The 22428-nt window shown below is 56.6% G+C and overlaps 1 protein-coding gene across 5 annotated transcripts in view; it reads right to left on the bottom strand.

Moving 5' to 3' along the window:
• Nucleotides 1-4582: 4582 nt before the first annotated feature.
• Nucleotides 4583-22428, bottom strand: part of NRF1 (nuclear respiratory factor 1) — a 62933-nt gene continuing 45087 nt past the window's right edge. For 2 of the 5 annotated variants that reach the window (XM_051773714.1, XM_051773715.1), the window contains one exon: nucleotides 4583-7432. In XM_051773714.1, coding sequence (XP_051629674.1) covers nucleotides 7269-7432 — 164 coding nt within the window. In that variant the 3' untranslated portion in view covers nucleotides 4583-7268. Of the gene's footprint in view, nucleotides 7433-16623; nucleotides 16681-22111; nucleotides 22363-22428 lie in introns of those variants that run through there. The other 3 variants (XM_051773713.1, XR_007900998.1, XR_007900999.1) reach the window with 3 other exon arrangements.

The following is a 22428-nucleotide window of genomic DNA, read 5'->3' as shown; positions in this document are numbered from 1 at the left end:
GGGAGGGGGAGTGGGGGGGCGGCCGCGGGGTTCTGGCTGTGGGGGGGTGTCCTGCAGACCCCATCCAGGGAGGGATGTCCTTCAGAGCCCATCCAGGGAGGGATATCCGTTAGACACCATCCAGGGATGTCCTTCAGAGCCCATCCAGGGAGGAATGTCCTTCAGAGCCCATCTATGGAGGGATGTCCTTCAGACCCCATCCAAGGAGGGATTTCCATTAGACACCATCCAGGGATGTCCTTCAGACCCCATCCAGGGAGGGATATCCATCAGACCTCATTCAGGGATATCCATCAGATCCCATCCCTGGAGGGATGTCCCTCAGACCTCATCCATGGAGGGATATCCATCAGATCCCATCCAGAGATGTCCCTCAGATCCCATCCAGAGATGTCCCTCAGATCCCATCCAGAGATGTCCCTCAGACCCCGTCCAGGGAGGGATTTCCATCAGATCCCATCCAGGGAGGGATTTCCATCAGATCCCATCCAGGGATGTCCTTCAGACCCCGTCCAGGGAAGGATGTCCCTCAGATCTATGGAGGGATTTCCATCAGAGCCCATCCCTGGAGGGATGTCCCTCAGACCCCATCGAGAGATGTCCCTCAGACCTCGTCCATGGAGGGGTGTCCTTCAGATTCCAACTACGGAAGGATTTCCATCAGACCCATCCCTGGAGGGAGGGATGTCCCTCAGACCCCATCCAGGGAGGGATTTCCATCAGCCCCATCCAGGGATGTCCCTCAGACCCCACCCCTGGTGTCACTGAGGGGGTGTCCACCCCAATGTGGTGTCCCACCCAGCCCACGGGGACATCCCAGCCAGGCCACATCCCCACGGATGGACCCCCCACACACACTCCTTGTCCCCTCCCCTCCTGAGCATCCCCCGGGGATCAGGAGCCACACGGGGGGGTTTCTGGCGGGGGGGGTGAAACGATGTTCTCTTTTCCCCCTGTTTTTCCCCCGTTTTTGCAGCTCTCCAGGCCCGGCGGAGCAGCCTTGTGTCCCCCCTGTCCCCGAGCAGGGCCCGGCCCCGGGGCTGCCTTTGGCAATGGTAGAACTCACACTGGTGCAGTAGCAGGATCCGGTGGTTCTAGACTTGCCAACTACAGCCCCGGGGAACTGCCACGGACACGGGACCCCCCCCGGCCCCGGGGGACGCCCAGCACCCCCCCAGGACCCCCCCAGCACCCCCCACCCCCGGCTGGGAGGGTCCCGCGTGGATTTGGGGGGTGGATGGGGGGGTGTCTGTGCCCATGCAGGGCGGGGGGGACGCGATGCCCGGCCCGGGGAGGGGGGGTCTGACATCCCAGCGTGTCTCCAAGGAGCGGGATCAGGGACCTGCGGGATCCCGGTCATTGGAGCAGCCGGGCCACGTGTCCCCGCCTGACTCCGGGCCCCGATCCGGGCAGGGCCGTGGGCGGGGGTGGGATTAGGGAGCAGCTCCTGCCCCCAGCCCTGGATCCATCCCCTGCTCCTGGATCCATCCCCTGCTCCTGGATCCATCCCCTGCTCCTGGATCCATCCCCTGCTCCTGGATCCGACCCCTGCTCCTGGATCCCTCCCCTGCTCCTGGATCCCTCCCCTGCTCCTGGATCCCTCCCCTGCTCCTGGATCCCTCCCCTTCTCCTGGATCCATCCCCTGCTCCTGGATCCATCCCCTGCTCCTGGATCCATCCCCTGCTCCTGGATCCGGCCCCTTTTCCTGGATCCATCCCCTGCTCCTGGATCCGTCCCCGGCTCCAAACGCGACTGGTCCCCCTGTTTGTGGGGCGGGCAGGCCCGAGGCAGCCGAGGGAGGTGGAGCAGCTCCGGTGGCAGCTCCGCGTGTCCCCGCCCGTCCCCAGGAGCAGGGGCAGGGATGGTCCCGGCTCTTTGGGGGCTCCAGGGAAGGGCAGGGGAAGGGGCAGCCCCGGCTGCCGTGCCGGGGGCGGGGGGCTGTGCCCGCCCCGTCCCCCCCGGCGGGCCCCCGGGCCGGGGTTGGGTGTGTTGGGTATGTAGGGCAGCGCGGGGCGATTACCAGATAAACCCGCGCAGATTGGATCACCGGGATTAGGCTGCACGCTCGGCTCATCCTCCCGGGCTGGGGGTGGGGAGGGACCCACGGGGGTCCCGGGGCAGGCGGGGGCTGCAGGGGGCTCAGGCTGGCCCTGTGTCTGTCCGTGTGTCTGTCCGTGTGTCCATCCATCCGTCTGCTCGCCCAGGGAGCAAAGGTCCGTCTGTCTGTTCCTCCAGACACACATCCAGTGTGAGTCCAGCCATCCGTCCTCCTTTAGCTGTCTGTCTGTCCAGCTGTGGAACCATCCAGGCACCTACCTGCCTATCCATCCATCCATCCATCCATCCTTCTGTCCATCCGTCCATCCATCATCCATCCATCCATCCTTCTGTCCATCCATCCATCCATAATCCATCATCCATCCATCCATCCTTTCCGTCCATCCATCCATCCATCATCCATCCATCATCCATCATCCATCCATCCATCCATCCATCCATCCATCCATCCATCCATCCATCCATCCATCATCCATCCATCATCCATCCATCATCCATCCATCATCCATCCATCCTTCCATCCATCCATCCATCCTTCTATCCTTCTGTCCATCCATCCACCAACTCGTCTGTCCAGGCTTCCAGACAGTCCAGACGTTGCTCCATCTGCCAGTCTGTATGTCTGTCCACATCCATCCATCTGTCCATCCACCCACCAGTCTTTCCATGTAAGTGTCCATCCATCTGTCCAGTCAGACTTTGATCCATCTACCAGTCAGTCTGTCCATCCTTCCATCCATCCATCTGTCCATCTAACCAGACAGTGATCCACCCACCAGTCCATCCATCCATCCATCCATCCATCCATCCATCCTCACATCCACCCATCCCTCTCCCAGTCCATCCCTCCCTCCCTCCCTGCCCCCAGTTCTGGGATTATTCCATGGGGTCCCTGCTGTGGGGGGAGCAGGGGTGGAGCCTCCTCCCCGAACCCCACCCTAAACAGGCCACACCCACACCCAAACCCCACCCCTTCCCAAAAGGCTCCACCCCCCAACCACCCAAAAATGGAGCCGGTGCCCACCGGGACCAACATTCCCAACATTCCCGCTGGGAAGCCCCCCGAGGCCCCCCTCCATCCTGCCCTTTCCCAGCAGTCCGGCTCATCCCAAGCATCCACCTGCATTTTTGGGCTCAAACCCTGCCATTTTTGGGCTCAGACCCTGCAGTTTTTGGGCTCAAACCCTGCAGTTTTTGGGCTCAAACCCTGCCATTTTTGGGCTCAAACCCTGCCGTTTTTGGGCTGAAACCCTGCCATTTTTGGGCTCAAACTCTGCCATTTTTGGGCTCAGATCCTGCAGTTTTTGGGCTGAAACCCTGCCATTTTTGGGCTGAAACTCTGCCATTTTTGGGCTCAAACCCTGCCATTTTGGGGCTCAGACCCTGCCATTTTTTGGCTCAAACCCTGCAGTTTTTGGGCTCAAACCCTGCAGTTTTTGGGCTCAAACCTTGCCATTTTTGGGCTCAAACCCTGCCATTTTGGGGCTCAAACCCTGCAGTTTTTGAGCTCAAACCCTGCCATTTTGGGGCTCAGACCCCGCAATTTGTGTCCCCACCGTGCAGTTCAGGGCGGAGCAGCGCCGGGATGGGGGGGGAGTGTGAGAGGAACAAACCCACCCGGGGACCCCAAAAAACCGCCCCGCAGTGCCCATGCCGGGCGGGGGGAGCGGGTCCCGGCCCCTCCGGCCCATCCCGGTGGGAAGCGGAGGTTGCGGAGCTCCAGGAGCCGTCCCAGCGGGAGGCCCCGACCTGCTTATTAAGGCCGATTAAGGGAGATTAAAGTGCCCGCAGCGTCTGCCGGGGCTGAGCCGCCTCCCCCGGCCCTGCTGCCGCAGCCCCTCGGGGGGGTACCCGGGGGTGCCGGACCCCAAATCACCTCCCCGCTGGTGCAGGATCTTGGATATCCAGGCTTGGAGCTTGGATCTGCTCCCGGGGAGCACCCACGTCCCCCCTGTCCTCCCTTCCCTCCCTCTGTCTGTCCTTCCAGCCGTCCCTGCTCGCTCTTCTCACCCCCCCCCCAGGCCGCCAGAAGCTTCCACAGCATTCATTTCGCACCCCCCGCCTCTGGAGCCGGGGATCGGCCATCCTGACATTCCAATAAAGCTGCTGAAATCCATCCCTGCGCTTCCCGGCTCCTCCTTGGGTTCGCACCCCCCGGAAAACACACCCCGGGGAGGGAGGGGGTGGTGAAAATGCGGGAATTCCACCCCAAAATCCAGCTCAGCCCCTGGGTGGGAAGCACGGGGTGGTGGTGGGGGGGATGCTCCAGCATTCCCAGCGTTTCCATCCGGCAGGAAAGGAAGGAGAGAACCTGCACAAAGGAAGGATTAACCCCCAAAATCATCCCCTGGCTCAGCTCCTCCAGCCCCGAGGTGGGAGGGGACGGGGGATCAAACCCCCAAACCACCCCCCGGACAGGGAGGGATGGCTCCACACCCCCAAATTCCTCCCGAAACAGGAGAACTGGACACCCAAATAGACACATTTGTAACAATTTATTGAATGAGGCAATAATGACACCGGGAAAACAAGGGGGGGGGGGGGTCCATGCTCTGCTATTTTCCTGGGTTTTGGTTTTTTTTGTTGTTTTTTTGGGGGGTGTGGGGGTAACCTGTGGGACTAAAAGAACCTCATTCCATCGCCAAAGAAAAAAAACCACGGACTTGGAAAAAGCCACCGACATTATCTTCACCACGAACCATAGAAAAATAATCATATTAAAAACCGAAATCGGCCAGAAGTTGGAGAACCAGGACTTTCGTTTTCTGTGGAAAGATCTCCCTCCCCTGGAAAAGGACCCGGGAACTGCGTACAAAGAACGTTGGGAAGGGGAGGGGGGGAGAGACGGGAGGGTTGAGTTGGTTGTTTGTTGGTTTTTTTCCATATAAAACAAGTAAATACAAGAATCTTGAAAACTCCCTCGGAGCGAGACGGGGGGGAGGTGGGGAGGGGGGAACTGGGACGGCCTCTTGGGAATGGGAATAAAAAACACCCCGAAAAAAACCAACCCCCCAATGAAATCCCGTGGGAACTGCTGGGGGTGGGATGGGGAGCAAAATTCCACCCCCCTTTTCCGAAAAGAAATCCCCTCGAGGCTTTTCTGAACCCTCCTGGGAAGGATTTTGGGGTTGAAAACCGTGCTGGGGGGTGCACGGGGAAGGATTGGGGGGGTGGGTGCATTTGGGGTGCAGAGGGTCCCACAAACGAGGGGTCCCCAAAGGGGGGGGTCCCCAAAGGGAGGGTTCCCCAAAGAGAGTGTCCCCAAAAAGGATGTTCCCCTAAAGGGAGGGCTCCCCAAAGGGAGGGTTCCCCAAAGAGAGGGTCCCTAAAAGGGGAGGTTTCCCAAAGAGGTTGTCCCCAAAAAGGATGTTCCCCTAAAAGGAGGGCTCCCCAAAAAGGGGGTTCCCAAAGGGAGGGTCCCTAAAAGGGGAGGTTCCCCAAAGAGGGTGTCCCCAAAAAGGAGGTTCCCCTAAAAGGAGGGCTCCCCAAAAAGGGGGTTCCCAAAGGGAGGGTTCCTAAAAAGGAGGTTCCCCTAAGGGAAGGGTCTCCAAACCCCCAAAAAGGGGGTTCCCAAAGGGGGGGTTCCCTAAAACCCAAAGGGAAGGGTCTCCAAACCCCCAAAAGGGAGGGTTTCCCAAAGGGAGGGTTCCCCAAACCCCAGAGGGAAGGGTCTCCAAACCCCAAAAAGGGGGTTCCCAAAGTGAGGGTTCCCCAAAACCCAAAGGGAAGGGTCTCCAAACCCCAAAAAGGGAGTTCCCAAAGGGAGGGTCCCTAAAAGGGGGGTTCCCCAAAAGGAAGGGTCTCCAAACCCCAAAAGGGGGGTTCCCCAAGGGGGGATTCCCCAAACCCCAGAGGGAAGGGTCTCCAAACCCCCAAAAGGGGGTTCCCCAAGGGAGGGTTCCCCAAAACCCAAAGAGAAGGGTCTGCACTCACATCCCCCCCCTGCCCTCCAGCAAAGCTTTTCCCATGGGAATGAGCTCTCCAGGGCTGGGAAGGGGAGGCTGAGGGTCCTGGGAAGGGGGAAAGGAGGGAAGTGGGGCGGGGGGGGGACGAGCCCGAGGCGGCTCTTTGGCGAGGAAAATCCTGGGGAACGTGGTGGGGCCGCAGCCGGAGCCCCTTCGGAGCCACGGAAAAAACCGGGAAAATAATAATAATAACAACGACAACGACAACAATAATAATAATAATAAAGAAAAACCCAAAGGGGGCAGGATGGCAGGTGCTGTCAGAGCAGAGAAGTGGGGGACAGGTCTCCAGTGTGCACCAAGGGGACTCCGGACCCTCCGGACCCTCCTGGAAGAGCATCATCCCTTCGGGAGGTGCCACCCCCCTGCAGTCACACATGCATTTTGTTTTGCTTCTTTTTTTTGTTGTATTTTTTTTTGTTTTTCCCAGGAGAGGAGTCTTTTCCGAACTTTCTTCTTTTTTTTTTTTTTTTTTTTTTTCCCTTTCCGGGTGTTTTTTTTTTTTTTTTTTTTTTCCTACAAAAGTTCCATATTTAAAATCTTTTCCCGTCCCTAATTTTGCCCGGGGAGGTGCCCGGAGCAGCCAGAGGGTTGTCCCGGTGCTCCCCCCCCCAACGTCGGGGAGGGAGGGTGGGTGGGGGAAGGGAAAAAAAAAAAAACCCCGGGGCTAAAGGTTTTCGCTTCGCTTCCGTTTGTCTTTTGAACCTCCTCGGAATCCCACGAAAGAAGTCACAATTTTGGCTTCTCGCTCCTCCGAGAGAGCTCGAGCAGGCGCTAGTAAAAAAAAAAATGCACTTTTTGTTTGTTTTTTTTTTTTTTACACCAACGTCCTCTGCCAGGATCTCAGGATTCATTCGTTTTTTCTTCTTCTTTTTTTTTTTTTTTCTTTTTCCAGTATTTTTTTGTCCTTTAAAAAATAAAAAAAACAACCCAAACGAACGAACGAACAATAATAAAAGACCGAAAAAAAAATAAAATAAAAGGTCGACGAAACCTTTTTTTTTCTTTTTTTTTTTCCTTTGTTTTTTTTTTTTTCTCTTTTTTCTTTTTTTATGCTTCCAAAGCTTCGAGGTGGGGGGTTTGGGGGGGGAGAGACTCCGAACAGCCACCTGATTGCATCTCTCTGGAGAGAGGAGTAAAAAAATCTTGCGAGAGAGTCGTAAAAGTAAAGAGAGAGGCGAAGGGTGGGGAGGAGAGAGGAATTCCTTGCGGGCCACTGGTCCGAGGTGACCACCTGCAGCGGGTCACTGGTCCAAGGTGACCACCTCCACCGCCTGCCCGTCCATGGTGACGGCCGTGTCCGCTATCCTCGTGGTCACCGGCGCCATCGCCACCTGCACGGGGCCGTTGCCCTGGGCCAGGCTGGTCACCACGGTCTGGTACATGCTCACCGGGATCTGCACGAGCCCTGCGGGGACACAAACCCACAGGGACAGCGGTGGGAAGGAGGGAGAGGCACGGGGGACCAGGGTGGGGGGGGATATGGGAAGGGGGAGCGGGGTTGGGATGCTCCGGTGGGGATCCTTCGAGGGGGGTTGGAGGGATCTCACACCTGGAGAGGGGACTCGGGGGAGTGAAGGTGTGGAGATGCTGGGGAGAGTCCAGGGGAGGCCCTGGAGCTGCTGCCAGGGCTGGAGCCCCTCTGCTCTGGAGCCAGGCTGGGAGAGCTGGGGGGGTTCCCCTGGAGAAGGGAAGGCTCCAGGGAGAGCTGAGAGCTCCTGGCAGGGCCTAAAGGGGCTCCAGGAGAGCTGGAGAGGGACTGGGGACAAGGGAGGGAGGGACAGGACACAGGGAATGGCTTCCCAGTGCCAGAGGGATATTGGGAAAGAATTCCTGGCTGGGAGGGTGGGGAGAGGCTGGAATGGAATTCCCAGAGAAGCTGTGGCTGCCCTGGATCCCTGGAAGTGTCCAAGGCCGGGTTGGAGCAACCTGGGATAGTGGAAGGTGTCCCTGCCCATGGCAGGGGTGGCACTGGATGGGTTTTAAGGTCCCCTCCAACCCAACCCATTCCATGATTCTGTGACCCCGTGTGACTTCCCTGTGGAATGGGAGCAGGAGTAGGATGGGATGGGATGGGATGGGATGGGGGGCAGCCCCGTGAGCTCAGCCCACGCCCCGGGGCCGTCCAGCTGCAGGGAGAGACAATGAGGATGAGGAGGAAAGAAATGAGGTTATTTTTGGAGGAGGAACCCAAACCAGGCATGTTTGGGGGACGGCACAGCAGGGACAGCACAGCCACTCCTGCCAGGCCAAGTTTCCTGGAGACAGGGATTGTTCCCTCATGTTCCTCCCACATCCACAGCTGTGCCACCCCCACGCCCACCAGTGAGCACCCACAGACAGGGAACACCCTTCCAAAACGCATTTTCCCACTTGGTTTCCCCAGGATCGGGACACGTGGGGTTGAGGAAGGGATGAACTTGGCTTCTCCCACCCCCTGAAACTCCGTAGGTCATTCCAGCACCTCCCCACCGGTGGCACGTGGAAGGATCCCTGTGGATCAGACACCAGTCCTGCCCACCAGCTCCAGTACAACCACTCCCAACCACTCCCAAGCACCATTCCCTTCCTCATCCCAGCCAGGTCCTTCTCCCCTCACACCGAGACAGGGAAAGGGCAGAGTGGGAACAACCAGCCCTGGCCCAGCCAAGCCTGCCCCTGGCACCAGCTCCAGGCACTCCCACATTTATAAACCATCTGGCACAGAACAGAGACAAAGGAAAGTCAACCCCATCATCTCTCAGCCCTTCCCTGACCAGGGATGGGTCTGGCAAAGCAGGAAACACCTTTTTCCCAAGGGAGGCTCAGCTGCAGGAAGGGATGAGGTGCCCCTGGGGTGAAGCTGGAGCTGGGAAAGCTCTGGAGCACAGAGGGGAGCCCCAGTGTGCCCCAGCCAAGGTGACAACAAAACAACAGGGTCCCCGAGGGTTATTTGTGAGGCGAGTGATGGAAAGAGGTGGAACAAAGAGCAAGGAGCTGGTGCAGCTCCAGGGAGCCGGGCAGGGGGTGGGAATGGCAAATCCCGCAGGCTGGGAGGACAAACTTCATCCTCCTACCCCGCTGTTACCCCTGTGCCCACCCTTGCCTTGGGGGGGGTTGGGAAAGCGAGGCAATGTGGGCATTTCTGAAAATATCTGCCCCTTTGCCAGGGGGAAAAAACAGCTTTTTGGGGTCCCCACGAAGGCGGCGGCACAGGGCGGGTCCCGAAAAAGCAGGACAAGCCCTGGTGGAGCAGGAGCAGAGTCTGCCCTGCCAAGGGCACTTGCTGAGTGACTGGAGGTGGCCCAGCCCGGCCAGTGTCCTCGGATAACTCGGAGTGCAGACAGGAAAGCTTAGGAGCTAATCGTGCTGCCCAGGGGGGTGACCCCGGCCGGCCCAGCATCCCTCCCCCTGCGATATCACAGCGCTCCGTGGCTGGGAGGTTTTGGGGTGCCCAAGCCCCCCAGGGTTGCCCCAGGCCAGAAGGGTCACATCCACACCCAGCCCAACCATGGAATTGCTCTCCTGGCGTGGTGGTCCAGCACTGGCCCCAGGAGAAGGTTCCGGGCTCCCGGGGCGCTTCCCGGTCCGTACGAGTTTTAGGGAACAAAACCCTGGAGGGAGAGCTCAGGCTCAGCCCTCCTGAAGCAAATCTCCCAGCAGAGCCCTCGGGAGAAGGTGGCACATCCCAGTTTAAGCAGGACCTGGGGACCTGGCCTGGGATGCACCCAAAATCCCCCCTCCAGACCAACAAGCCAACCGAGCCCTCGGGGCTGTGAACGGAGACGGACGGAGCTGCCCAGGGACACACGGACACCCCAGGGAGCAGAGTCACCACGGGACCCACGGAGCACAGGCACTAAAGGCACCAAAGACACTAAAAACCCCTCAGCTGAAACGTGTGGTGGCCACAGCATTGCCAAAAACGGGTGATGGGGAGACCTGAAGGATCACGGAATATTCTGAGCTGGAAGGGACCCACCAGGTCCAACCCAACTGGGGTGTTTTTTTGGGAAAAGATGAATTAATTCAGCCAAGGTTTGGCCACAGCATTGCCAAAAATGGGTGATGGTGAGACCTCCAAGAATCACAGAACATGTTGAGTTGGAAGGGACCCACAAGGCCCAACCCAACTGGGGTGTTTTTTTTGAAAGGCTGAATTAGCTCAGACAAAGTTTGGCTGAGGGTGGCCATGGTGCTGCCAAAAATGGGTGATGGTGAGACCTGAAGGATCACAGAATATGTTGAGTTGGAAGGGACCCACAAGGCCCGACCCAACTGGGGTGTTTTTTTGGAAAGGCTGAATTAGCTCAGCCAAGGTTTGGCTGAGCACTGTCAAAAACGGGTGATGATGGCGAGACCTCAAAAATCACAGAATATTCTGAGATGGAAGGGACCCACAGGGCCCAACCCAACTGGGTTTTTTCTTTTTTGGGAAGGCTGATGAGCTCAGCCCAGGTTTGGCCACGTCTGGGAGCGCCCGGAAGAGTGTCCGTGAGAGACGGCGCCGCACAGATCCCTCTCTGCCAGGGATTAGAGCAAATCTCCTCAGCTCTGACGTAGCCACCTTCCTGCCAGGGGTGGGAAGAAGCCAAAGGAGGAGAGGGCTGGGAAGTCTGTGGGCATTAGGGCAGAGCTGATCGCCCTTGGGAGGGACACGATTAGAGCGCCGAGATGCCGTAATCGGGTCTGGGATTGGCCCCGCGCTGCATCTGCTCAGACCTGCGCCCTGATTAGCCCTAATCTAGCTGGCATATGTCAATCCAAAGCGTGGATTTCAGACCCTTTCAATTGTATTAAAAGCAGGAAATCCATCAGACACAAAAGTCCCGAGCCTTTGGGAGGCGTTGGGTCCGTGACGGGAGCGCTGCGAGGGACGGGCAGGGAACGGGGATCCTGTGGGATCCCAGGGACAGCTCACATCTCCTGCCTGGGGAGGGACACAGCATGGGTGAGGGATCACAGCAGCACAGACCATGGCCACGGGCTTGTGGAAGAGGCAGCTGGGCTGTGCTTGGCTTCTCATCTGTGGGAATGGTCAAAAATCCCCTCTGGAAGGAGCCCGGGAACCTCCGTCCCCCTGTGGATCAGCCATTCCCAGCCAACAGCTCCCATCCACCCTCAGCAGGGACGAGGAGCTCCAGCCCCTGGGAGCAAGGGCAACATCCAGAGGGGGAGCTGGGGCAGGGCCAGCACTGAGCTCCTGCCTCCCACTTCCCTGCCACATCCCAAAGAATTCCTCGGGGGGAAGAGCAGGTTTGGTAAGACTTCTTTTGGGGGGGGGATCAGGGAGCATGGCATGGGGGGAATGGGTCAGGACACGAGGGGCCAAGGGAGGAGAAGGGCCATGGGAGGTTTTTAGGGTTGAGATGGCACCAACCAGTCAAAGGATCAGAGTGGATCAACTCCGAGATGGTCCCAGTTGGATTCCAGGTCAGGTGATACCAGTGGCTGCATTTCCCACAGGGAATGGGATGGGCCACAGGAGATGGTGAAACTCCTGCTGCCCCAGCAGGGAAGAGGTTACAGCTCATGGGAGAAGAGGGGTAAAGGTGAGGCCGCAGGACTGAGAGGTGAAAAGTCACACCATGGTTAAAAGAGAGGCCTGGCCTGGCCCAGCCCACAATCCCTGTCCTGATCCCAAACTGCAGGACCCCCCGGAACCACCACACGGGGTCAGAGGGTCGGGCAGGGGGGATGGGTCAGTGCCCAGGGAATTGGTGTCAAGGGCCAGAAGTGCCCTGGACACGCAGGGCTGTCGATGTTCCGGGAATTGGGATGGTCAGGGGCAGTTTGTGCCCGGCTCTAACCCCTCCTCACCCTTGGGGTCAGAGCCAGGGCAGCACGGACAAGCTGCTGTGCCCACTCCCAGTCCTCCCAGATATGGAATATTGTCCTGCTCAGGGACACCAGACAGCCTTGGTTCAGTCCACCCTTATCTCCTGTTCCCTGCCTGGTGGTTTAAAGTGGCTCAGGCCATGGAATCCTGGGAAGGGGTTGGGTGGGAAGGGACCTTAAAGCCCATCCAGCTCCAACCCCAACACTGGACACTTCCAGGGATCCAGGGGCAGCCACGGCTGGTGCTGCTCCTGGAGATCCAGTGGCTCCAGAAGCACACCCAGCACCGAGGAGAGGCAGCATTCCCAACGGAATGGATGCCGAGGTGGGCACCCCTTGGGCACCAAAGGGCTGACAGTTGCCTGCTCTGACCTCCTGCCACCCCTGCAGAGCCAGCAGGGAGAGATCTGAGGTCTCTCAGCCCCTGTTGGAGCTCTGAAGGTCTCACAGTGCTCACACCAACGACGGGAAAGGCCAAAAAGAGTGGAATTTCCCGCTGGACTTCCTTGGCTGTTGGCACACAGCTCACTCAGAGGACTTTGTCTCCATCTGCTCAGGAGATGCCATCCCATCCCCACCGACAATTCGGGAATTCTCGGGGATGGGAGGGTTTTAATGCCCAGAAACCGAGCAGGGAAAGGAAAAAATAAATGAAAATCAAGCTGGAGGGCCCCCCAAAAATGCAACGTTTGCCCTCGGTGGGCAGCCCAAGGAAAGAGCTGCATTCCCACGTGTAAATACACCCAGGCTGCTGCAGGGGAGCAGGGAATAATTGTCTTTTCTGGGTGTCTTTTTTCAGTGGGACAGAGCAGGATGAGCTGGAGGGGCAGCAGGGAGAGCTGCACTGGGTGTTAGAGGTGGGAAGAACCCCAGCCAGCAGCTCAGTGTGAGGTCAATGAAGCTCTGGAGCAAAGCTGCCATCACTGGGGGTCTTTTAAAAGGAGGTTATTCCGAGGCTGGCTCAGGAAAGGGGCTGCCTGTGACTCAGTCGTGTCCTACGGAATCCTGGAGCAAAGACCATGCCTGTCCTCCCCAGCTGCAGTGCTGGGCACCACCTGGAGTGTTCAAGAGGCCCCACAAAGGTTTCTATGAAATCCACGTCGTCGCTTTGAGCCCGGCTCGCCAAGATTCCCAGGAATTATCACCTGGAGCACCTCCCTCCCGGGGGACCGACAACCACAGCAGCTACAACAAGGGTTCTCCGAGTCACTTGTCACCCCAAAAAACCCCTCTGGCCGAGGAGAAGAAGAACCCACCAAACCAAGAGTGTCCCTCGGGACACGAGGTGCTGAGAGGACACCATGGTGGGATCTCACCCAGTGCAGAAACGAGGCATTCCAAGAATCCCACCACATTCCAGGAATCTTGCCACATTCCAGGAATCCCACCACATTCCAGGAATCCCACCACGCTCCGAGGGGGCAGGGGAAGCACAGGACACCCCTTAACACCTTGCCTGGGATAAGAGGAACCATCTTCCCAAGGCTCAACCCCCCCCACCTGCAAGGGCACTAAGGACTGACTCCAGTCAGACAACTGGAAGGGTTTTCCCCCTCAGAAAATCCTGCCCCATCCCTGGAAGTGCCCAAGGCCAGGGCTTGGAGCAGCCTGGGATAGTGGAACTGGATGATCTTTGGTGCCTTCCGACCCAAACCACCCCCTGATTCGGTGACAAACCACAAAGAGCCCCTTTGAAGGGGTTTTTTAAGCCCTTCAGTGGAAGCCCTGAGAACTCTGCGGGCACAGAGCGGTGGCAGCTCTGCCCCACAGGCCCTCTGTGCCAACCCAGCTCAGAACACAAAGGGTTTTCCCTCCAGGTAACAGTTTGCAAAGAGCTGAAGTTCTGCAGGATCACCCATCACCCGCCTCTTCAAGAGCTCCTCTGGTCAAAACCACAACAAAAGGCAACTTAAGGAGGCCCCTGAGGCCACATCACAACCTTGACTCGTCCTTGGGACAGAGGGTGAACACGGGGCACAAGAGATGCAACATTCCCATCAGCAGGGACACGGGAAGGACAATCCTGGAGCCCCCGTTCCTCCCGGCCACATCCCAGTCCCTCAGCCTGGCCCTGCCCAATCCTGCAAATCCAGGGAATTGCTCTTCCCTGAGCTTTCCAGGGAAGGCCTGGCCGTGGCACTCGGTGCTCTGGGTTGGGGGACAAGGAGGGGACGGGGCACGGGGTGGATCCATGGGCTGGGAGGGCTTTTCCAGCCTCGGGGATCCCGGGGGTGACCCTTTGGCTCCTCTGGATCTCTCGCCATGAGCTTTCCCTCTCGTTTTCCCTCCCTGAATTTCCCTCTCGTTTTGGATGCTTGGGTTTTATTTATCTCCAAATCTCAGCTGGAGACCAACACTCCCTTCTCCAGCTGGGAAAGGACAGCTCATCCCAACCAGCTCATCCCAACCAGCTCATCCCACCAGCTCATCCCAACCAGCTCATCCCAACCAGCTCATCCCACCATTCCCAGCTCCTTCCTCCCTACAAGGGTCAGCCAAGCTCTGGAACTTCTTTGGCTTAACCTCCCTTATTTCTCCCAGATCTTTTTGGGGGGCTTTGAGTTTTTGGGGTTTGTTTTGGGTGTTGAGGGAGTATTTTTTTTTGGATTTTTTTTTTAAGTTGTAGCACTTTGAGACCAAACCATGGGCATGGGATTCCTGATTTCCAGGAGGATTTTTTTTGTATTAAAGGATTTTTTTCTGGAGTTCTTTTTAAGTTATATGTGGCTGGAATTTCTGATTTCCAGGAGGGTTGTTTTTTTTTTTTATTAAGGGATTTTTTTTTGGAGTTCTTTTTAAGTTGCAGCACTTTGAGATCAAACCATGGGCATGGGATTCCTGATTTCCAAGAGGTTGATTTTTTTATATTTAGGTTTTGGTTTTTTTTTTTTTTTTGAGTTCTTTTTAGGTTATATGGGGCTGGATTTCCTGATTTCCAGGAGAGTTTTTCTTTTGTATTTAGGGATTTTTTTTCTTTTTGGAGTTCTTTATAATTGGCAGCACTTTGAGACCAAACCATGGGCATGGGATTCCTGATTTCCAGGAGGGGGCTGCCCAGGGAAGTGGGGGATTCTCCATCCCTGGAGGTGTTTAAGGACAGACTGGATGTGGCATCAGTGCCATGGGCTGGGAACCACGGCGGAGTTGGATCAAGGGTTGGGCTGGATGATCTCAGAGGTCCCTTCCAACCCAGCTGATTCTGGGATTCTGGGATTCTCTGAAACGCCCCAGGAGCGTGTCTACCTGTGCAGAGGGAGCTTGTCCCCGGGCTCCAGGGCTGGGAGCTTAGTGGATAACCCCCCTAAGCCCCCGTGATGAGCTGGCTTTGCTCAGGAGCACAGGGCACACCTGAGAGGATTATTGAGGGCCCATCCTGGTCCAGCCTCCACGCAGGAAACACGGATAAAAATAAATAAAAATAAAAATAACCCCCCCCAGGCTCTGCTTCCCTCACAACCTGTTCCCTGGCAGGAAAACTTATGGAGCTGTAATGGTTTGAGAGCCCCAAAATCCAATTCCCGAGGCCAAGCCCCCCTCCCACATCTCAGCCCAGTGTGAGAGTGGAAAGGATCTTTCCTTTTCCCTTCTGGGCTTTTTATTGGAGGGAGAAGAGATTGATCCATTCCATTGTAAATACTGATTTATCAAGGTAGAGACAGTTAAGATTGTATATGATGCATTATAATATTTATTTGTACAGTGTTTGTAATATAATTCCCTTTTCCCCCATATTGAGTCTTGTGTTTGTGCCTGGAAAACCCATCTCACACTGGGCTGAGATGTGGGAGGGGGGCTTGGACTCGGGAATTGGATTTTGGGGCTCTCAAACCGTTACAGGAGCAGACAGGGGGTTGTCCATGCTCAGTTCCTCAGGAATTAGGGACAGGGAGCACCTGAGAATAAATTAAGTTTGCTCCTCTTCTCAAAAACCGAGTGTTAAACATGACTGGGATTCTGAACAACCACCCTAACAAGGATCCCTTTTCCATAAATCCTGTGCTTTTCCATAAATTGTGCTTTTCCATAAATCTTGACTTCCCTGTCGTGCTTTTGCATCCCCATCCAGGGGAAAAATCACCTGTTGAGGCTGATTCTCATCCTGCTCTTTAAAGCATTTGTTGTACTTCCTACGTGGTTTAATTAAAGGGGGGGAAGGAGGGCAGGGACTGCCCAAGTGTTGTATCACTTGGGTGACAGAAGCCCATTTGAAAATAAAGAATTAATTTAATCGCTGTTAAATTGTTATTGCTTTTTGTGACTGTAATTAATTGCTTTGTTATTGTAATTAACTGATGTTTAATTGTCATTGCTTGATTGTTATTAAGCACTGAAATATCCCATATTTTAGTGAAGCAGGCAGAGCTCCTGCAGGAACAACACTCTGGGCACCCCTGGAGATCAAAAAAAGCATGGAAAGGGAATAAGAGAGGGATGTCAGAGGACAAAAGGTGTGTCTGGGGTCCAAAAGCTGGTGGCCTTCAGGTGGCAGAAGGTCAGGGAATGACAGACACGAGCTCTGGGATCCACCTCCCCCTCCTGTGCTGTGACCCTCCCAGGACATCCCACTGCATCCTCTGGGATTCTGCTCCAGGGCTGTTGGGTTCCCACCCCAAACAGTGCCCAGGCACAGCAAAAATATATATAAAAATATATATATATGTGAGGTAGATAAAGCCCCTTTAGCCCTGAGAAGCACCACAGGGTGAGGAACCTGAGGGTGACAAGTGCTCACCACCAGCTGAACCCCAACATTCCAAACTGCCACCACGAAAATCCACTCACCTGAGGCACACTCTGCCAGGCTCCACTTGCAACCTGAACAGTCTGCTGTTAGGATGCCTGACAATAAAATGTGGAAAAGGCTGAGAAAAGGGGCAAAAATACTCCAGCAGGGGTTATTAATGTGTTCAGAGGAAATCCCACCCTTTTTGGGGGGAAATTCCGAAGTTCGGCGCCCGCACACGAGGGGAAAATTCACACAGGAGTAACCCCCCAAAATCAGGTGGAGTAACTGAAATGTTCCTGACCCCACACTGTGTGTGCAAACAGGAGGGGAAGGGGGAGGTAAGAATAAGATATTTGTGCTGTGTTTTGGATGCATTTAAATGAATTAATTGGCCCAGAGAGGCCCAGAAATGAGAGGAGTAAAATCCAACCCCCCGGAGCAGCTCCGGCCACTTCCAACAAAACTGTCCGTAATTCCCAGAGCAGAGGGATGAGAGACTGAATGAAAAGCTGCCCAGGTGGGATTTCCCTGCATCCCACGAGCACGAGGCCGGAAAGGTCCCGAAATCCAGGCCCTGGAAGGAGCTCCGTGGATTTTAGGGCTCCGGGGGGCCGGGATCTGGTGCGGAGCTGACGGATCCCATGTGAACAGGGACATGAGCAGGCACTGCAGAGCTCTCAGCACACAGAGATAAAGCAGGCATTGTCCTGGAGGAAGGCAATCCGTAACCAGATAGGCCCTGGCTCCAGCTAAAAGCCATTTTCCCAGCGTTTTCCTGCCTGGTTCCGCAGGACCCACAACACAGGGCACATTCACACCCACCGACCGACCGACGGGTTCTCTTCCCCCAGTGTCCCGCTGGTGCCTCTTCTCCAGGGAATCCTTAACCCACCAGAGGTGATGAATTCCCAGCACAGCTCCTGGAGCAGGAGGATCCCTTGGGAAGGTGCTCCAAGCCTTTCCCTGCAGGCACGGGAAGCTGCGGCTCCGGTGCGTGTGCCGGGGCCTCACCGCGCACCGGGTGCTGCTCCAGCCACCAGGAGGTAAGTCCCCTTTATTCCACAGGGGGAAAAAGGGCTGGGCACAGCCCCCAAGGGTCCTTTTTCCCTCCTCCTCGAAGCACATCCCTCAAATCCAGCTCCAAAAACATCCCTGCCACACAAACCCGTTGCGTCGGCGTCGGCGGCGCTTTGGGGTCTGCAGCCCCTCTTTTATGGGACAAGGGACCTGTTTGGCACCTGCTCCATCCTCAGCAATAAATCACAGTGAAAACACAGCTCAGGCTCTGCCAAGAGCAGGTTTTTACACTCCACATGCCTCCTGTTTGCTCACCACACCGGCTCCCACTGCCTGGCAGCGGGGATGGGTTCCCACTCTGTCCCTCTCTCCCCTGGGAACACTCATTCCTGGTGTGCTGCTGCCTCTGGCTGATTCCTCCCTTCTCAGCTCTGCACATCTGTGGCTAAACAGGAAGAAGTTTGGGCTCTGGGCTGGTGGCTGAAGGCCCAGGATCTGTGCACAGATCCCAAACCACACGGGACAGGCGGTTGGAAGACTCTTGGGATGCCAGGAGGAGGCCGGGATGGGGCAGGGAGAGGGATGAGTTCGTTTGCCCTAAGCAGGGGTTTTCCAGGTGTTTTGTCCCCGTGGGTCTCATCCCACAGAGGGGAGGTTTGTGGCACGGGGACCCACGTGGATAAAATCAGTGAGGAGAGTCAAGGGGCTGCAAAAGGCAACAGCTTTTCCTGTCGCTTCCCAGGGCAGGGCAGAACGGGCTGGAATTGCTTCCTGAGAGGGGAAGGAGCTGTGGTGGCCGCAGAGGATCAGCCTCAGGCCAGAGCTGGCTGTGGGAACGCTCTAGCAGGGCCAGAGCTCATCTCTGACAGCAGAGAACACACACAGACCCTAAAACCCAGCCAAATCCCAGCCTGGTTACCTTCCCACAGCTCTCCAAACCTCTCAACACTCAATTCCCACTTGGAATTGCAACCCAGACATTTTTTTTCCCTCAAGGAGAACACCCCAGGAACCTCCCGAGGAGATCTGGTCGGCAGGAAACAACCACTTCCAAACTCCCTGAGGGCTGGGATCAAACACAACATCCCCCCCCACACGAGCTGCTGATCCCTGGGACTTCAAAGGAGCTGCACATCCCATATTTCTGCTGGCAATAAAGCTCCACTTCCATTAGCTCCGTGTTCTCCGTGACACGGGGCGGTCCCACCGTGCACACACCAATTAAATCCCCCTAATGCCTGAGACAACAAAGCTGGGTTTTTTTTTTTTTTCCCCCTTTCCTGATGGGAAGGGGTGGAAGGGAAGAGATCAGCTGGCTCAGGGGAATAGCAGAGAGCCTTTCACTGCGAGGCCTCCCATCCAAATGTGTCCCAGGCAAGGGATAACAGATGGTCCCTCTGGAAGGCTTGCATGGAATGAGGGGTTGTCTCAGTGGCTGGACAACTTCACTGCAGCCACAGCCACACTGCTGGGGGGTTCTGGGAGAGAAACCCTGGGATTACGTGGCTGCAGAGCAACCTCTGCCCACCTGATCAAAGGCACCTCATTCCTGCAGGGAAATGAGGGAAACAGTGTTCCTGTGGGGTGCAGGGACCTGGATCTGGGGCTGGCACTGCCTGCTTTCATCTGTCATCAGCCCCTTGGCTTGGCAGCACCAGAACCCCCTCACTGACCTTCCCCTGGGAGGCTCTGAAGGTTAAAATCGTGGGGGAGTTCAGGGATCTGTGGCAACCAGGAGGAAAACCCACAGGCAGGGAGAGTTTTCCATGATCTGTAAGGTATGGGAATAATAATTAATAACACCATGATTCATTTTAAGCCAGTTCCAAGGCAGTGCTCCCTCAGCCATTCCCTTCTCAGAGCCTGTGTCCTCTCCAGGGCACAGCTGAACTTCCCATGGGAAGGGAGAATGTCCGTGGAGTGTCCCTGGAGCAGGAAAGGCGGGATATCTGGGAGTGTCACTCAGAGAGGAATTTGTACAACTGTGAGGGAATAAATGAAGCCCAAAGACATGGAGGGAGCGAAGCAAAAGTCAAATTTAGCCTTAGAAATGCCACAGCTGGTTTAGGGAAAAAATTCAGAGGGAAAGCACTGGAGGAGAACTGGATTCTTGTGATTCCTGGAACCTGTTTGGGAGCTCCAAGGAGGCACCTCATGGAAGCACGTGCAGTGCTCCTGACCTGGCTCCTGTGGCTCCAAAGCCATCAGCAGGTGGATCCCTGCAGCCAAACTGGCAGCAGCCATTCCCAGGGAGCAGGAGCCACCCTCCTGCTCCGGCCTGGCTCCCCAGAGCAGGGAAAATAGGGCGATTCCCCGGGATCCTCCCGCCCAGCTGTTTACCGGCTGCGGATTACCCCCGTCACATGAGCTGCTTTGCAGCAAAGCCAAGCTGTCTCCACGGGCTGAGAAGGTCACTGGGAGACAGGGGCCTGCAGGGACAAACACATCCCTGCCAGCTCCTTCCCAAAGGGACGCCCCGGGCAGCGGGAAGAGCGATCCCGGCTCGCCGGAGGGCACGGAAAGGCGGTTTTACCTCCCAGGCCTTTGCCCAGCTACCTCTGGGTTCACTAGGGAGGGATATCCCAGTGCTCAACCTCATGCTGCCCATTCCCCAGGCTCCAGTCGAAGTGCTGGAAGCTGGAAAACTCCCTGCAGTGCCAGATTTAGCTTCCCTCGCCACCCAAGTGCCACCAGCCAAGGGACGCCAAGGGGGAGCTGCACCTCCTGCACGACCTCAAATCACACACACAGATCGACCTTGTGGCAAGAAATGTCCTCTCCAAACCCTGAACCTGAACACCAGGGCTGGTGAGGAGGAAGGAGTTTCACCTGGAAAAGCAGGAATCTGAAAGTTCAGTGGAGCCCACTCAGGAAAATGAATTAAACCCGCCCATTGTCACCAGGGCTGGCGGGCAAGGACAAGGTTCCAGCTCCGAGGAGGCAGGACAGAGCTCTTTGTTGTGCCCCTGAGGCACAAGACAGATGGGGTTGTGCTTTTAGGCTTTAAAATCAGCCCCTGCTGCGGGGATCCAACAAAGAGGATGAATCCAGGCACAGAGGGATCCTCTGGACGTGCCTGGGGAAAAAGCAACAGAGGAACTGAGGAGGTCAGACCCTGCTGGAGAAGCAGCTTGGAAAGAGGGGCTGAGCACTCCCTAAGGCAAAGGAAGCAAACCCTGAGCAGTCTGGAGATGTCCAGGAAGTGGGAATGCCCAGTCCAAAGGGGAGCAGGGAGTGAGGGAGAACAGAAACCACAAGTAGCTCCACAGGGAGGAAACTTTGCTCTAAAACACGAGAGCGAGAGGCAGAAAAACCTCCGAGCACGGGGGAGCTGCAGGGGGGGAGCCCCAACTCCCAGTCAGGGGGTTTGTCCTTCCAGTGAGTTCCCAAAGCCCAGCTCACTTCCTAGGATGCCTCCCAGAGCCAGAACAGCTCACTGGGATTCCAGCCAGCTTCCCATTGGGATCAGGCTGCCCCCTCCACCCACCCACAGCCATGAAGGGCCCAGAGCTCCCAAACTGCCCCGAGGGCAGAGGAGCCTCTGGAGCCTCAGGAGCCTCCAGACACTCCAGACAGGCTCCATCTCCCACAGCTCCCCAGGGTGAGGGTGGGCAGGCCCAGCCCAGCCTGTGGGCACAGGGAGGGCTGGCAGGGAAGGCGGGAAGGGGGCCCTGCTGGGATGGAGCAGCAGGTTGCAGCCCAGCCCTGCCCTGCATGGGGGGTGGAAGGGGAGGGGGGGATTAGGAAGCCCCTCTTCATCTGCCCTGATTCAGTGGGAGCACAGGCTGCTCCCAGAGCCCCTGGAATGGTTCAAGGGGCAAAAGGGGCCCAGCACAGGTAGGGAAGAGCAGTGACCCCCCCAGCTTTGCCTGCACGGGTGGGGAGCAGGGGATGCTGCTTCCCTGAGCAGGGCAAGATGTGCCCTGGAAGATGCTCCAGCTGCCCCCCTGCAGGGACCACTGCCCACCCTCACCCCCTGGCAGCGAGGGGGTCACATGGGATCAGCTGAAGGAACGATGCCCTAAACTTGAGACACAGATTTTGCTCCGCTCCGGGAAGCAGCTCCCGAGAAAAGTGAGCTGGGACCTGTCCTTTGGGACTGCCTGGAGGAGCAGGATCAGCAGAGGCTGTGCCAGCAGGATGGAGCTGGCCTTGGGTAAGCTGGGAATTCTTCCAGAGGTGGGCTGGAAAAGCTGCCACGTGCTGAACACAACTTGGAATAAGTTGTTCCTACAGGCAGAGCCCATCCCACGGGAGCTCCATCCCGGGAGCACTGAGGAAGGGGCAGCAAAGCAGAGCCTGGGTTCAGTCCCAGCTTAATCTTCCACCCACCCAGTTCAACAGCCCTGGGTGTGAATGCTGAGCTCCACACTGAGCAATTCCAGCATGGATGTGGCCAGGGAAAAGCTGCTTTCCCCAGCCTTGGTCCTGCCAGGAGCTCCACGACCCTGTTTGGACCCCAGGGAGAAGCTCTGCTGGTCGAGCTCTGATCCAGGTTGGGTTAGGAATCCCCTGATCCAGGTTAGGAATCCTCTGATCCAGGGTTGGGAATCCTCTGATCCAGGGTTGGGAATCCTCTGATCCAGGTTAGGAATCCTCTGATCCAGGGTTGGGAATCCTCTGATCCAGGTTAGGAATCTTCTGATTCAGGTTAGGAATCCTCTAATCCAGGGTTGGGAATCCTCTGATCCAGGTTGGGTTAGGAATCCTCTGATCCAGGGTTGGGAATCCTCTGATCCAGGATTAGGAATCCTCTGATCCAGGCTGGGTTAGGAATCCTCTGATCCAGGTTAGGAATCTTCTGATCCAGGTGAGGAATCCTCTGATCTAGGGTTGGGAATCCT

Source organism: Manacus candei, unplaced genomic scaffold, assembly GCF_025592945.1.
Source record: "Manacus candei isolate 608988 ecotype Guabito, Panama unplaced genomic scaffold, ASM2559294v1 h1tg000174l, whole genome shotgun sequence".
Lineage (NCBI taxonomy): Eukaryota > Metazoa > Chordata > Aves > Passeriformes > Pipridae > Manacus > Manacus candei.
Note: the sequence above shows the minus strand (reverse complement) of the source record. Positions and strands in the feature narration are given on the sequence as shown.